This window comes from Castanea sativa, chromosome 1, assembly GCF_040712315.1.
Source record: "Castanea sativa cultivar Marrone di Chiusa Pesio chromosome 1, ASM4071231v1".
Lineage (NCBI taxonomy): Eukaryota > Viridiplantae > Streptophyta > Magnoliopsida > Fagales > Fagaceae > Castanea > Castanea sativa.
In genome coordinates, this window is record NC_134013.1 from 45,994,099 (window position 1) to 46,011,094 (window position 16,996).

General features: G+C 35.3%; 1 protein-coding gene across 6 annotated transcripts; it reads left to right on the forward strand.

Moving 5' to 3' along the window:
• Nucleotides 1-7,752: 7,752 nt before the first annotated feature.
• On the forward strand, nt 7,753-15,607 carry LOC142643622 (uncharacterized). Of its 6 annotated transcripts, none has more exons than XM_075818325.1 (10): nt 7,753-7,864; nt 8,031-8,128; nt 9,277-9,305; nt 9,478-9,727; nt 12,005-12,076; nt 12,204-12,268; nt 12,395-12,545; nt 13,372-13,452; nt 13,547-13,636; nt 15,118-15,607. In XM_075818325.1, exons 4-10 carry the CDS (start codon nt 9,479-9,481, stop codon nt 15,196-15,198), a joined length of 789 nt encoding a protein of 262 aa, XP_075674440.1. In that variant the 5' UTR covers nt 7,753-7,864; nt 8,031-8,128; nt 9,277-9,305; nt 9,478; the 3' UTR covers nt 15,199-15,607. The 6 variants fall into 6 exon arrangements, with proteins under 6 accessions (XP_075674440.1, XP_075674449.1, XP_075674461.1 ...); XM_075818334.1 differs by having other exon boundaries at nt 7,763-7,864; nt 8,058-8,128; XM_075818346.1 differs by lacking the exon at nt 7,753-7,864 and adding an exon at nt 8,785-8,884 and having other exon boundaries at nt 7,923-8,128.
• The last annotated feature ends 1,389 nt before the right edge of the window (nt 15,608-16,996 follow it).

Consider the following 16,996-nt stretch of genomic DNA (forward strand, 5'->3'; position numbering starts at 1 on the left):
AATCATGTAAGTTTCTTTTTATTTTGCCTCATAATGTACATACCAATTTTATTTCATTTTTAAATTGATATTTAAGCCAGATAATGTACACATCAATTTTATTATTAATCCGAGGTTACACCTTATTTCTTTTTGTACATGTACTACACTTTCTCGAGTACAAAATCTTAAAATATGCACTAAGGTGTTCATGATTGGCTAGTAAACAGTGGTGAGATGGTTATTTATGCCTTTTTCATTAAGTTTTAGTCCTAACAATCAAAAGCATGTGACTTCAAAATCAAGATCATGTGATCAAAAACTATAAACAACTCCTACACAACATGCACTACATAGCTAAAACTAGAAAAGTGCAGTAAAATAAGCTCATCCAAGCTAAACAAGGTACACAAGCAAGTTCTGTACGGATAATAGGCCAACCTTGATTACAAATCCAAAATATATGATACAAAATACATTTTTCTTTCCCTTTTTTTTAAACAAAAACAAAAGCAACCTATCATGAAATGCATGAATGTAATGCAATGCAATCCAAAAAAAAAAAAAAAAAAAATAAAAGAAAAATGGTCAAAAAAAGTATTGAGATGAAGCACAAGGATCATGTTAGAAAAACTCAATTAGATTGAGCATTTTGCATCCACAACTTCTTTGATGCAACTTTGGATCTAGAGTTATTATTCACATTAGAATGATGAGCAACTCCAAAATTGGTATAAAGGTTTAAAGCCTTTACCAATTCACCAATAAGTACCATAGAATCTTGTGCTTGAGGCACAAGTACTTTTGGCTTATTTGCTCTCTTTGCAACTTGCAATTTGAAACAGTTTGGGCGAGTATGCCCAGCCTTTCTACAAAAATGACAAACCCACAAAGGTCTATCATGCTTCTTATCCTTAGGGAGGTTAGGATTCTTAGACTTAAACTCTTTAAGATCAACCCTAATCTTCCTAGGAGGTGAAGTAACTTCTACTGGTTTGACAATCTTACTCTTGGGAGGCTTAGAAGAAGGAACAAAGTTTATGGAATGGGTTTCAAACACCAAGATGCTATCTACAAAACCTAGACCAGTTTTGTCTAAGGGAGACTTTTGAATACTCAACATGTGATCAAGTTTAGAACTAGCAAACCTATTTGTTTGTTCTCTAGCAACAGATAATTCTAGTTCCAAGTTCTTAATCTTATCAAGCAATAACATGTTTTCAATTTTCACCTTATCAATCAAAGTATTAGCATCAAGAAATTTCAACAATAAATCTTTCTTATCAAGTTCAAGGGAGGTAATTTTCTTTAAACCTAAGTCAACATTCATTGCATCCTTTATAGCAACCTTGCATAGCTTATTGAAAACTTCTTGCAAATCAGCACATTTAGAGAGTTCCCCATCAGAAGTGTTCTCTTCAACCATCATCAATAAGGTTAAGGTTACAACCATAGCTTTACCCTTCGAGCCTTTTTCCTTCCACACCTTGGAAGAATCTTACCTTTGTGCGAACCCTTGAACCGGCGGCGAGGGGGAAGAATTGCAACCGTTCAAGTTCGAAAGGAATATAAGGGCTTTGAGAAGATCTCCAAGAGGAGCAAGAGAGGATGGAAACTGATTCTAGTTTCTTGATGAGATCATACTGTTGGTCTATTGAGTGGCTAGCCACTTATAGCAATTTGGTTAAGTATGTCCAGTTGCTCCACAGTGATGGCAAAGATGCTGCTTCTTCTGTTTACACTTTTGGATATTACCCTTCTTAGCCCTAAGGTTTTTAGTGTTTTTCTTAACAAGCTTAGGGGGTGTTCCTAAGATAGATTTACCATTGTTTATGTTCTCACTAGTTAAAACAGTTTTCACATCATTATTCACAGATTCTATATTATTAGTAGGAGAAACAAAAACAGTAGTACTAGAGGAAGCAATATTAGGAGAAGAGAAATCATATCCTAAACCGGTTCGATCAGAAGTAGATTTATGAAGGCTGAGCATCTCATTAAGCTTTGCACTTGAGGTCCTCTCCAGCTGAGCTCTAACTTGGAACAGCTCTGCCTCAAGCTTCTTGGTCTTCTCAGCTAAGAAATTATTCTCAAATCTTAGTGCTCCAATAGTCTGATTAGCTTCATCAAACTTTGTGGAGATTTCTTCTCATTCAAGCTCCACATCACTGAGCTTCTTAGTGACCAACCAATACAACTTCTCACGCTTTTCCTAGACCTTGTATAATTTTGCATAGGCTGTATGGATGTCGTCTTACTCATCCATCTTTTTAAACTTAGACTCCACCAAGTCCTCTTCTTCATCCACATCTTCAACAATCCCCTCAGTAAGATTTTAGTGGCAGTGAAGGCATTCAAGATTCCATCATCCTCATTTTTCGAATCATCCTTAGGTTCAGTGTCGCTCAATGTAGCAGCGAGTGCCTTTCTTTTTCCAATGGTCTTGTTTCATGTGTCTAAAGCCTTGACACCCGAAACACTTGGGTCCTGAGGGAACAATGTATTGACCACCATCCCTAACATCTTTCTTCCCTTTGTCTTGGCTCTTAAACTGAGAAGAACTAGATTGCCTACGGTCCTTGTCGAAACCCTTTTCATTGGCATTCTTCGTGAACTTTTTGAATTGACTTGTGATGTAGGACTTCATTTTAGAATCTTCATCATCTGAAGACTCATCCGTGTCACTGCTTTTGGGCATCAGTGCCATGCTCTGGCCCTTACTTGATTTCCCAATCCTTGTCAAACCCAACTCATAGGTTTGCAGATTACCAACCAGCTCCGTCAAAGGAATTTTTTCAATGTCCTTTGATTCCTCAATTGTGGTGATCTTGGCATGAAATTTCTCGGGTAAAGATTTGAGCACCTTTTTAACAATCTTGGGTTTGGGAATGGTTTCCCCAAGATTAAAGGTTGAGTTCACTATGTCCTTAAGCTTAGCATAGAACTCATCAAACGACTCATCCTCCACCATCTTGATTTCTTCGAAGCTTGTAGTGAGCCCCTGAACCTTCGAATCATTGATAGCCTTGGTTCCCTCATAAGTTGTCTAGAGAATGGTCCATGCTTCCTTGGCAATTTCAGTAGAGGATATCTTCTTAAACTCCTCATTCATGATCGCGCTGAATAAAGCATTCAATGTCATGCTGTTGAAGTTAGCCGCCTTGATCTTAGCATCATCCCAATCAGCTGGCACTTCAATGGCTTGGTCCAACCTATCTCCACAGTTTGCCACACTTTCTCATCTAATAACTGCAAGAGAACCCTCATGCGTACTTTCCAATATGCATAGTTAGTGCCATCAAATAAAAGAGGTATAATAAGAGACTGTCAAATCCATGATAAACAAGGGTCAATGGATCTTACAGCAAAGATTAACCCTAATTAGAGTGTTCCTACTCTGATAACACTTGATAGACCAAGAATGTATTAACCCCTTGTGATAAATTAATTGATTAATTAGCTAAGTTAATTAATTAATCCAATTAACATGCAAAACGTATGGTAGCATAAAAAATCACCAACTAAGTAATATGCAACTAAAAATAAAGTTGACATGGTGATTTGTTTCTAAATTGGGAAAACCACCAAGGCAAAACCCCACTGGGTAAATTTAAGGTCACCACTCACGAGAATTCACTATTATCACAACAAGCGGTTACAAGTAAAGGAATCTTAATACCTTATACCAACCTACAGTTGAACCCTTACCCCAATACACAATTGGACTTGTTCTATAGTGACAATCTCTCCTTTTCAATGCAATGCTCCAAGTACGTGACTAACCAATAAATGCGTAGATCCCATTATGCGACTTACTCACCAACTTAAAAAAGATGTTGGCTGCAAATTTCTTCAGTTCATCAACACGATGAAGATCTCGAAACTCTTTGGTCACAAAACCCAACGGCGTACAAATGCAGTAGCTTCTTCAAGAGAAAGATGAACTATGGCAAATTCTGTCTCCGGTCACAATTTGCATGGACAAAACTTTGCTCTACACTTGCGCAACCTTTGACGGCCCTTAAAATAATCCTTATATATGTTTAGGGTTGTGAGAAAAGAAAGCCTAAACATGTAAACATAGATTGGAGTGAAATTAGATTTGAAAAAATGATTTTCATAAATCTCAATAGATAGGTTATCTATCGAGTAACTGTCGAGCATCGGGCTAAACAAGCCTTTTAAACCTCAATAGATGCTATCTATCAAGTTAGTTGTCAAGTTTTAAAATCCAACACTTCTTCACTTATTTCTTGAATAGATTTGCATGGCTTCAATACTTGAACGTGAACTCTTATTCCTTGAAGTATTAAACACATCCTAGATTTACCCTATTATAAGTAAAGTGCATTTTGTCAAAAGATTAGCAAATTCTAAATAACATATGTTCCTAACATCATTCACGTATGTCCTAATAGGTTACAAGAGAGTGACTATGTTCCATGACAATAGGGGTCAAGGATCAACTCTTAGATCAAAAGATCTAAACACTAGAGCTAACCCGCTCTAATACCACTTGTAAAGTTTTAGACCCCGTAACACAATATGTTTAACCTAATATTAAGCCAAGTTGATTAATAAGTTTGTTAATTAAAACTAAGTTAAACAATTATGTGTAAATAAATATAATACGGAAAGTAAAGAACACAAAGATTTGATGACTTAGGAAAACCTAACCGATAAAAAACTTAGGGAGGATTTGACCTAGCTATCCTCAAGGTAAAAACAGATCCATTAAGAAAGAATTGAAGTTTGTACAATAAGACTTAGACCACTAACATTCTATTGCTACCTTGTGTAGAAAACTTACTACCATGACCACGTGATAGCTCCGAATCCATGAACTACTTCTTTCCTTGATCTACTACAACCACAAGTTCTTCTACTTGTGACTTTGAGACTCCACTCAAAGATTTCAGATCTTCTTTAAGTTCTTTAAGTAGCAACTGAAGCGATCATCAAGCTCTTGACATGAATCTTGATCTTGATAACCCTATGTGTATGTGTGAAGGTAAGCACCTCTAGATCTCACAAAAGATTCAACACACAACACTCAAAAGACTTCTAAAACATAACTAGGGTTTTTCCTTATATATGTGAAGTAAAACATAAAACCCTATATGTCAAACAGGCTTGGGCTAAATTGGAAAATCTGCAGAAAAATAAATCTTCACGAGATTCAATCGATCAAGTCTAGTTTTCAATCGATCGAGCCTTGCAGATTTTGTCCAATAATTTTTACAATCACTCGATTCCAATTTTACAATTAAACACACTTTGAGCCAGCCTAAACCTAGACTCTATGTTTTGATCGTGGTTTGCCAACACATTACATATTGAAGTTCTAATACATTAGTCCCTAAGGTCTAAGAACCTAACACTACCTAATGTGGTTCTCTGCCTTTATTTTGTTTTGTGTTATACTATGAGATTTTTTTTTTTTTTTATCTTGTTAAATGCTTTGATATATTATTCAATTTTTTTCAAAAAATTGGTTTGATTTGATGGAATAAATTTAATTGTGATTTCAATTATATTTTTATTAATAAAATAGGTTTCATTAAAAAAATTGTACTAGTTGTAGGTCAAATTAACAAAAAGTAGAGTTTTATGGGGTGGGGTGGGGCTTCGCGTGACACTAAGGGGTGGGGATGAAGTGAGAAAGTTTTCCCTGTCATGCGGGGCGAGGCGAGGATGGGGTAAGACAAAACCATGCAAGGCAGGGACGAAGACCCCATCCTTCGACCCTGCCCTGCCCCATTGCCATCCCTAGGTATAACAAATAGCTTTGTGGTTGAGTTATGGGGTCTCAGAGATGGGTTAATATTATGCTGCAATTTAAATATCTCCTCTCTTATTGTAGAACTTGATGCAAAAGCTTTTGTGGATGTCTTTCACTACTTAAATTATGAGAATAATGTAGTCTCTCTTATATTGGAGGATTGCAAGTAGCTGGTGTCCCAATTTCGCCGAATTTAGTTTAGGCATTGCTATCACCAAGCTAACCGTTGTGCAGATATGCTTGGTAGGATGGGTACTGATCAGGACTTTGATTTTATCTCTTTTAACTGTCTGCTTGTGGACATTATGAGTGTTTTTTTGAGGAAGACCTCATTGGCATGCACTCTAAGAGGCTTTGCCTTGGACTTGATGTAGTTCTTTAGTTTGTATAAATGAATAGCCTGTTTACCAAAAAAAAGAAAAAGAAAATTATGCTGCCAAGATCTACACTTCTTGCAGTACAATAGTGAAATCATAAAAGCCTTGGTTTTAAGGTTTTTACTAATAGCTATGCAGTAATATTCCCAAATATTTGCTGCAATGGAAAGTCCTTCCAAAGCAAATATGAATGTGGGCATACATCTCATGCACTCAGATATAGTACATTGAGATTTCAAAACCCCACATCCATATCCATACCCCCCCCCCCCCGCCCCCCCAAAACAAAAACAAAAAAAAACCACAACCATTTCTGCTTTGCAAGACCCCACTCAAATGCTGACTGTGAAACAAAAACAAAAACAAAAACAAAAAAGGAGTAAAACCTAATACAGCCAATTAAGTCAAACAAAGAAGAAAGACGTAAAACCTTATATTGACATAAAAGATAAGATTAATTTTATCTTTTTCAAAAACTATAAAATTAAAAAATGGCTAATAAAAATAAGAATAATTATATTTTTTAAAAATAATTAAATTTAAAAGTGAAAATATTCAAGTTTTTAAATTTTATTGAAGATTGTAAAGTATTGTATTTGAGTTTTACTCGATAATAAAAAAGATGCTACGTCCACAACATTTTTACAATATTTCTACAACAAATCAAAGGTGGTTAGTTGATATTAGTTCAAATTTGAATATAATACTAAGATTACTGTTTTGTCTCAACAATAACAATCAATAACAACATGTTATTTAAGATTTGTTATAAAAATGTTATGAACATATCATTTCTCAAGGATGAGGCTTAGGTCTAGTGTATGTCGTGCATTGGACCTTTTTCTTTTTTTTTGAAAATGTGAACCTATTAAGACAGTGACATGTGTTAAAAAATAAACACATATTATAATCTCAACGTGTGCAATGCAACTAAAGATTGGTCCAAACCTCGCCCATTTCTCAATTACCAAATAATCATCCAAAAAGGCAAAACATACAACTCATTAGGGGTGTGCAGAAAACCCACCAACCCGCCAAACCCGACCCATCCCGCCGAGTTGGGTCGGTTTTTAGGGCTTGGTGGGTTGGGTTGGGTTATAAAAAAAAAATTTTGTAGCGGGTCGGGTTGGGTTTGGGTCATAAAATTACAAACCCGACCCGACCCGACCCACCCATATTTTAATATATATTTAAAATATATTATATATTTAATAAACTTTTTTAAAGTTAAAACCCAGCTGTAGAGCACTTCATCAATTCCTACAAACATATATAATATAAAACCATATTACTTTCTTTAATATATATTTAAATATTTTATATAATTAATAAAAAAAATATGGGTTCAATTTAATAATAATAATAAAAAAAAATGTCCAACTCATGAGTTTAACCCGACCCACGTGGGTTGGGTTGAACACATGTGATGGGTTGGGTTGGATCAAATTTTTTTGACCCACCATGATGAGTTGGGTCAAAAAATTCTCTCAACCTGACACATGCAAACCCCTCCAACTCATCATATAAAATCAAAGTATCGCGATATAATACGATAAATTGGGAGCGGGAAAAGTGGTAAAAGTGAGAGTAATCGTGGCGGTCGTGGTGGTAATGGTCTTGGCCTTTTGGCCGTTAATAGTGAACCTCTCTCTCTCTCTCTCTCTCTCTTTCTTTCTCTCTCACACACAGAGCCGTGCTAAGAGAAAGAGAAAGAGGGAAAAAAAAAGTAAAGTTGTGTTGTTGTTGTTAATCTTTAGAAGTGTTTGTTTTTTGTTTTGAGAAGTAGTAATACTAATATTATTATTATTATTATTATTATAAGTATTCGGGTTTACTTTGGTGGGTTGGTTTCATTGTTTGTGATTGTTGTTGTTGTTGATGTTATAAACTAGGACACTCTATCTCTTGCTTCGTTTCAGCAAATAGAAGAAGGGAAGCAAGGAAAAGATTGCTGCTTTCTTCTCTTGCAGAAGATCCTATTTCCATTCTTGTAAGCCTCTCTCTTTTTTCTCTTTCTCTTTCATGTAATCTCTCTCACATGGCTGTCATATACTTATTGTTGTTTAATGCTTCTTCTTTTGTTCATTCTAGATGACACCTTTTACAACTACTCCCTCTCTCTCTCTCTCTCTCTCTCTCTCTCTCTCTCTCTGCATTTTGAAATTCTTGGGGTTTTGTGTCTGATCTGGGTTTTGCTGCCACCTTGGTCCTCTCCTTTTTTTGGAATAGAGATATATACACACACACACACACACACACACACAAACACACTCTCTCTCTCTGGGTTGCTTTCAGTTTTTATGGTCTTTCTGGTTTTACACAATTTCATCGTGGTCCATAGTCTGTGTAACTTCTCAGAAGTTGCATTTCTAATTTGGGTGTGCTCTCACTTTCGTCTCTCTCTTTTTTTCTCAAATCTTTGTCTCTTACTCCAAAAAAAAAAAAAATTGTAGCTTTTTGCTTCCTGGATTTTTTTTTTTTTAATATTTTTTTTGGCTTTCAAGTGCTATCTACTAGAGCTTCCCATTTTAGATTAAAGGCACCTCCACTTCTTAAATCATTGTTTTCCCTCTGTTTTGTTGTTTTTAAACTTTAAATTCCTATTTTTCTTTTGTGCTTAATGGTCCATTATTTACTTTGATGCAGCTTTGGTAGTACTCTTTTGACTGGTGACCATGGCTCCTTTATTGGGTTTCTTCTAAGTTTTAATTACTCTTTCCGTACTATATGCGTTCTACTCACATGTGTTAGTATTTTCTGCCAGTGCTAGTTGGGTTCTAAATGTTCTGATATATGCTTGTATATTTTTTTCGTATTATTTGGTAATTCATTTTTTTGTCTATCTTTTGGTTGCTGAAAAATACAGGAAATATAAAGAAAATCTTTAGAATCCGTATGTTTCTAGTTGTTTCAGTTCTAAAACAGAGGAGAAATCATTTATTAAACCTGTTGCGTGCAAAATAATGGAAAATGTAGGATTTATGATTTTTTTTTTTCCTTATATTCTCCTACATTTCTTTCAGCACCTAGAGGAATATCATCCGGTTTACTAGTTTGCCTTTTTTGGGTATTTTTTTCCCCTCAGTTGAATCCTTTTTTTTTCTTTCCATTTGACAATAAGGGTTTTATTTATTGCAGATTCCTATCATGATTTGACTGCAATAGAGGTATTTTCATAATTGTTTCTCTGGTTTTTGTAATTATTTCTATAATGTTATGCAGTGCAATTGATGGAACTAAATTTCTTAGACTTTGGTGAAGGATAATGAGACTGAACCCATGGTTGATTGGGATTTTAACTTATATTTCTTTTTAATAATTTTTTTTGGTGATTTGAAGGATGGGGGATCACTTTGTATTATTGGTGGATCGGTTACTCACTGAATCTACTCTTGAAGCTGCTATTGAGAGAGAAAAACTGTTGCAGCAAGCCATGCCCTCAGCAAGCAAAGATTATTTGAGTTCTTCCCACAGGATTGATTTCAATACCAGTTTATCTCCAAGTAAATTGGTAGAGTGTAAGATTTGCCATGATGAGGATGAAGAGTCAAACATGGAGACACCCTGTTCTTGCTGTGGTAGCTTGAAGGTCAATTAGTAGCTTAATTTGGCAATTACTCCTTTAATTGGAAATTTGAGAATGGGCCATTGGGAATTATATTGGTTGCATTTATAAAGATCTTTATAATACCTCTGGTCATTTTTAAAAATTCCCAGATAATTAAAACCTAATTAGTCTTATTTGTACTTATGTTTGTGACTATCTTATTAGCTAGTTTTTTGCTTTTTAGCTTTTATGTTCAGTTTTTTAAAACTTCACTTTTATTACTTTTTCTCATTTTTTTCAAAGTAAAAGTATACTTTAGCTCACTTTCAGCAAAAAGCTAAATATGTTGTGCATGATGACAAAAATGCTTTTTTATATTGATGCGAACGACTTCAATTTATTAAGAAGAAGAAGAAAACAGTACATCATGAGACACTAACTGCTCTAGGGAAGGAGGAATATCTCCTATCCAAGTACAAGAGCCTGATAAGTTCTTAGCATGTTGGGCTAACCTATGGGCTACTTTGTTACCACTTTGTGGCACAACAGAAAACATGCACTTGCTAAACCTTGTTGCTTGTAGTAAGGACCCTGAAATCAAGTTGCAGATACTAGAAGGTGGGGTGACTGAGCCCGTGAGGGAATGATAGACCACCATGGAGTCTCCTTCAAAGATTGCAGTACTAATACCCCGATCCCAAGCAAACCTCATTCCCTCCTCCATCGCCTTGGCTTCAATCTCAAGAGGTCCCAACAGAGCGTGGATCTTCATACTCAACGCAGCACGAACCAATCCGAGATGGTCCCTAATGACGACCCCAATTCCCACAGCCCACTGCCTTTCAAATACAGCACCATCAACGTTAATTTTGAGGCTTTGAGCCATGGAGGGTGAGGAAGAGCCCAGCCAACTTCAACTTCTGGATTCTTCGCCTGAATTCTATGATTCGCCAATTGAAACTCCGCCAAATAGTCCATAGTCCAGCTAGCAATAGCTGAGGCCGATTTACGAGTCCCACCTGTCCAAATTTCATTCCTATTGGACCAAATCCCCCATGCAATATTAAATAAATGAGCCAAAGCCTGAGCAGACCATTGCTTCACGTTCCGAGCATACCAGGCCAGATAGTGATTTTTTTTTTTTTCAAAAATGCTTATTTATACATTGATTTCCAACTGTTAAATACATTTTGGAATTTATTTTGTAGTTAACTCCTAATATTAACCTCCAAATTATGCACTCTGCATTCATGAGGAATTAGGATCATATTTGATTACGTGCTTCATGAAATGGGTTGCTAACCCTGTTTCAGACCTTCCAAGTGTATGGCATAATTATTAGGTTTTTTCCCTATTAGTTTGAAGATTTAGGTGATGTTCTAGGCAGAAGTCTCTTAGAGAAACTGGAAGCCAGACCAAAAATAGAAACATATGGCACCAATGAGAAACTTGGCTGGAATTTCTTTTATGCTGCATCATTTGCCATAGGATGATTGTAGATGATACTCAAACCAAAAAAAAAAGTTTTAAGTCTAATCTAAGGTTACGATTTTGACTAAAGATTTCTATTATTATGTTCTTAAGTGTCTGACTTACTAACACATGTTACGATATATTAACATTTAAGAAATTAAATTGGACTTTAATTATACCAATTTGTGTGTATTTACTTCTGGAAAATGTGGCAGCTACCTCCAAAAGAGAAACCATATCATGCATTTTTCTCTTTTGGTTTCACTATATCATGGGATATGTTTGTGGTGATTTCTTACAAGGAGTTCTGCCCACTTCTTAACTTCTCCCATGAATCAAATGTGACTGCTTTTCCTATTAATGAACCTTCATCTTCAATAAAATGTGGTAGTAAGCCGGTTCCATGGTTGTTGGTGAATTGTCTGGCTGAACAATTGTAAATATCAAGACGAATTCTTTTCAATTGGGTTACACCATGCATGAAATTATCTTTGGTGATTTGGTATTTAATTGATCATCAAGCAACCAAACTCACTAAAGAGTTGATTGGGATGCCATACTCTAGAAAAGGATTTCTTGTAATAATCTTTGAGCTAACTATGCCTTGGTGCGAGCATTGGTACACTATTAATCCTTGAATTTTGGCATATAATAATGGATGATTATCCTGGATGATGCTGTGAATAGTCAGATGAGGTTATTTTGGTGTTTGAGGGAGATGCTGACCACTAGTGTCGCTAGATGGTCTTTATTCTCCCTTCTTTTCTGGCATTTAAGTGTTCCTGCTAATTTAAGGTGGTTTCAAATGAATGACTAGTTTCCTGCTAATTTTTCATAATTTTGTAGTATGCTCACCGTAAATGTGTACAAAGATGGTGCAATGAGAAGGGAGACACTACCTGTGAGATCTGCCACCAGGTTTGCCTTTTTTTTTTTTTATAAGCTTGTTTCTGATTGAAATTATGTGAACCCTTTTTATGTGACTGATTAAGTTAGAGGGAATGGTCACTACTTTTTTCTTGCTTGAACTTGTCCGATTCTGCAGCAATTTAAGCCGGGTTATACAGCACCTCCTCTGTTTCACTATGCTGGTAGTCCAATCAACTTCAGGTATCTTTCACCTGTATGAACATATTTTTTAGCTGATATTCTCAATTTTGTGTTGGGTAACATAACTTGGATTTTTTGCTTTTACCATAATAATAATAATATAATCTTTTGTGGTACTTATCTCAGGGGAAATTGGGAGATTTCCAGAAGGGACCTGAACAACCCTCAATTTATAGCTATGGTTGCTACTGATCGTGAATTTCTGGACAATGACTTTGATGAGTATTCAGCTCCCACTTCAAGGAGCCTAATATGCTGCCGTTTAGTTGCTATAATTGTAATCTCTCTCTCTCTCTCTCTCTCTCTCTCTCTCTCTCGTGCAGGTGTGGTTTAAAAGTTAGCTGGTTGTTTTTTTGTTATTCGTGTAGTGATAAAACATTGGAAAGACTTCAGATCTATGGTCGGTTCTCTTTGTTCCAACAAAAATTAGACATCCACATCCTTCCATTTGTTATTTCTCATTGGAACACATTGGGGTACATATTATTTTGTGTGTAGAATGTTCCTGGAAAAAAGTTTTTCCAGCAAATATCTTGTATCAAAGCAACTGGAGAATTGTGAAATATATGATACCAACAACATTGAACTTGAACAACTTTAATAACCATAACAAAATTATGGATAAAGTACAAGATGAACTCTGTCACATGAAGGATGGTTTATAGTCACTAGCCACTTTAAACTGAGGTGATTAAACAGATTACTCTTTTGGATAGTCAACCTCAGCTGCTAAATAAACAGATGCTTTGTTGGTATGATTTATCCACAGGCTTATTGATCAAGCTTTGTAACCTTGTACAGACAAGTTATAGTCTTCTGACTTTCAGTTTCATATTATATTAATTTATTGATGTTAAATAATTCTCTTTCAAGTAAATTCCAATAATTGGTCATGTTTGATACTTTTAATATGTTACAAAACTTCTTCTCAAAAAGAAGAATTATATATATACACACACTATGAATTTTACTTTCCATTATACCAATCAAAGTTTTGGGACCAAGGCTTGGTTGTTGTTTTTCTTGTATTATTATGATAGTTTTAGGCTGACAAAGATCTTTCCATTCTTAATAACCAGGTTGGTTTTATCTTTTATTTGCAGTTTTTGGTTCTTCTGGTTTTACGTCATAGTCTGCCAATCATAATCAGTGGAGCTGGAGAATACTCATTAACATTGTTCACGGTATAGCTGGTTAAGACTCTTTAGTTTTATGAGAAAAGATGCAATTAGTAATGGTGAATAATAAATATCTAAAGTAGTTTTCTTTGTATTGCAGTTACTCATGTTGAGGACCATTGGGATTCTTTTGCCAATCTACATCATGGTTAGAGCATTCACTGCCATCCAGCGTCAAAGAAACCTTCAGGTTAGTGCTGTATCTGTTTTACTAAAGTATACTTTTAACCTTTAAAGTTTGGGATTGATTTCATTTTGGCTCTTTACATTTCAAAATTTTCATCTTTGCCATTTATGTTTGATTTAGTTTTCTGTTTGGCCTTCATAAAAACGAAAATGTTGAAAGTTAAATGACCAGATAGAAAAATAAATCAAAGGCCAAAGAAAGCAATCCGAAACTTTAAGGGTCAAAAATGTACTTTAGTCCTATTTTTTAATGCTTTGACTACATCTGGTTAAGCAGCGGGGACTGACTTTTACTTTCACAATTTTAACCATATCTTGAGGGGTGCACTTCTATCACTTTTATGAAGCACAAACTTCAAGCATTCATGGTTTTCAAATTCACAAACCTTTGAGTCCTAGATCTTCAACAAAATATATAATGCTCTATCATAAAAATTCATGCTGCTCTTTTAAATTTAGAAACTCTATTGTCATTAGCACTACTTTTTAAAAGTCTTTTAAAAAGCAATTGACCTCTGCAAAATAGAAAAATGTGGCTTTAAAGTTCAAATCACATCTAATGACTATGGACTTGTGACAACCATCACATGTGAAATTCAGCCAACTGATGCCCAAACACCCGTGCACCCATGCCGGGCCCACCCCCTGCCCCTGCATTTGGGGCAGGCATGGTGGGTTGAAAAAGTATAAATAAACAAAATAGAGAGGACAATAACCCAGAAGTTGCATCCAACATTATATGTTCTGACATATTGTCCTTATCAGTAGTTTGATTTAAGGACAATAATCTTTGAGCATTCAAAGACTTCGTTAGTGATAAGCAAACTATTTCTATTTACTTCAGCGATCATCGTGGAGAGTTAAAGCTAATATCAATTTTTACTCTATGAAAAAAATATTTATCCAAAATTGCTATTGGATAAAAGCTAATTGAGCATATTCTTACCAATATTAAAACTAGCCGATAAGTAGTTCAGAATATATTTTTTGTTGGAATTACGCTTTATTATTATTATTTTATTATAAATAGAAAACAGTACGTTTGGGAATGGTAGTTGAGTAGGTCTTACAACAACCCAAATACGGCTTATGGATGATAGATTGCTTCTAAAGTTAATTTAGTTGCATCATTGGCCTTGAGGCATGTGTCTACTATATCCTTTCTTTGGCATTCCCTTTTTGTCACACTTCTGGCATTTCTTACCTATATAGGCATACTGAAAGCCTATAAAGACTTTTTTTTTTTTTTTGCACTTTGGAAAACTTATAATTGCAAGAACTTGTAAAGAAAAAGTTTAGCATAATTATATTATTAAGTTCTAGGAAATGTTTCTTTTGCAAGCCTCAAGAAGCCCTTTAGAACTTCTTTGCATCTTGCATATTACACCATGTATATGATCCTTGTATTTAGTTAGCAAGCAGTTCACATATATTCCTTTCAAAATTAAAATTTTGATTAATTGTTTTCATTTAACCATGCACCAGGATCCTCCTTTCTCCCTTGCCACATCAGACGAGGAAAACAACTTACCACAGCATCAATCACGTGTTATTCATGTTCTGTAACTGCTGCAGCTACATATATCTTGCCTGAAAAATTCCAGAAGCACTCGTGAGTACGGATACATTTGCTTTGTGGGGTGTACCAAAAAGGATATCCACATTCAGATTTATAAAGCCAGGCTGAAGATAGTTGTAACCGCAGAAAGCTCTAATCCTTGGTGCAATAGTGCCACCTTTACCTAATATTCAAGACGCATCCTTAGATCCTAGATCAAAATATAAAAGAAAAATCCATCTTATAGCAATGTATATATTATACAGTATAGTTAGCAGGAAAGCCAACTGTATATGATAGTGCTGCTTGCAGAAAATGAGAAGCCAAAATTAACATTGAGTATAATGTTCAAAAACAGATGGTAAAATTATTAAATGATTAATACTAGCATGTGGGATTGCTAGTAAACTTCACACAGATGCACAATCGTCTGTCATCCCTTCCCTTTATTCGGCTCTCTCTCTCTCTCTCTCTCTCTCATTTTGTTATTGTTTCTACCGGTAGAATTTTTTTTTTTTTTTTTTGGGGATCAAAAGATAGAAATATTTATTGATTTAAAAGCAGAGTACATCGTTTGATAAGGTAGAAAAACAGACAGATCTTCAAGCCAAACAACATATCAACACATTCCATCACATAAACAGCAATAGCAAATGCAACTTCATTCTTTTCCGTAGCAACATAGAGGAGAGAAACCAGGAGAATAGACCCCGCAAAATCTAAAACAATTCTTGAAGTTTAAAGTGGTGATGCTAGGAATAGGAGAGCCAAGCGACCGCCAAGAATTGTGCATCTTTATGGTTAGAGTAACCAGGAGATCTCTAACAATCCAAGGGTTCCCAAGCCCTCAAGCAATCCAGCAAATAATGATTATTAAAGAAAAAAGACACAGCTGCTTAGTGGAAGAAGAGGTAGAAGGCTGAAGGGGTGAATGGGTGAGGGTGGTTTTGAACGTTTACTAACAAGGGAATTGGCAAGGTCACTGAATAAAGCTTTTTCATTTCGGTGATGAAAGTAGTTTAGAGGAATGAGATTTGTGATGTCTTGGATAATGATAAATATTAGCTATGATAAAGCATAGGCTTACGTGGTTCAGCCTTGCGGCCTATGTCTACGTAAAAAACCCTTAAGGGCTACATCTTTATTATATAAAAGTGTAGTTCAAAACATGTGTTACAATGAACCATAACATGAGTATATATAGTAGACTAAACTCTAAACTAATAGACTTTTAATACAAGTAAGAGACTTGACTTGCACACAAAATAGAATTAGGCTTGGGTCTATGTTAATGGGCTAATATATCTCTAACACTCTTTCTCAAAATCAAGATAGAAGCTCGATGAAACCTTGAGATTTGATAAGAGTGAGAAGATCACTTGAATGAATTTTGGCTTTGTGACAGTGGTTTAAGAAAGATAATGGTCTTGTAATGTTGATGCGACTTCTAATGGTGGCATGACTATACTGAAGAGTTTTGAAGGCAATAGTGGGAAGCCAAAGAAGATGAACGCAGCCAAGAAAACAGAGATTGTTCTTAAACACATCGTAAGGACTAAAAACTATTCCAAAGGAAGGTAGCTCTGATACCATGATAAATATTAGCTATGATATATTACATGTTGAATATGGTTGAATATATGCGGAAGTGAGGAACATAAAATAGGAATACAAGAACACAAGGCTTACAACCTTACGGCCTATATCCACGGAGGAAACCTTTAAAGGTTACATTTTTATTATATAAGAGTATAGTACAAAACCTGTGTTACAATGAATCCCATAGAATAATCACTAGCCTCATTG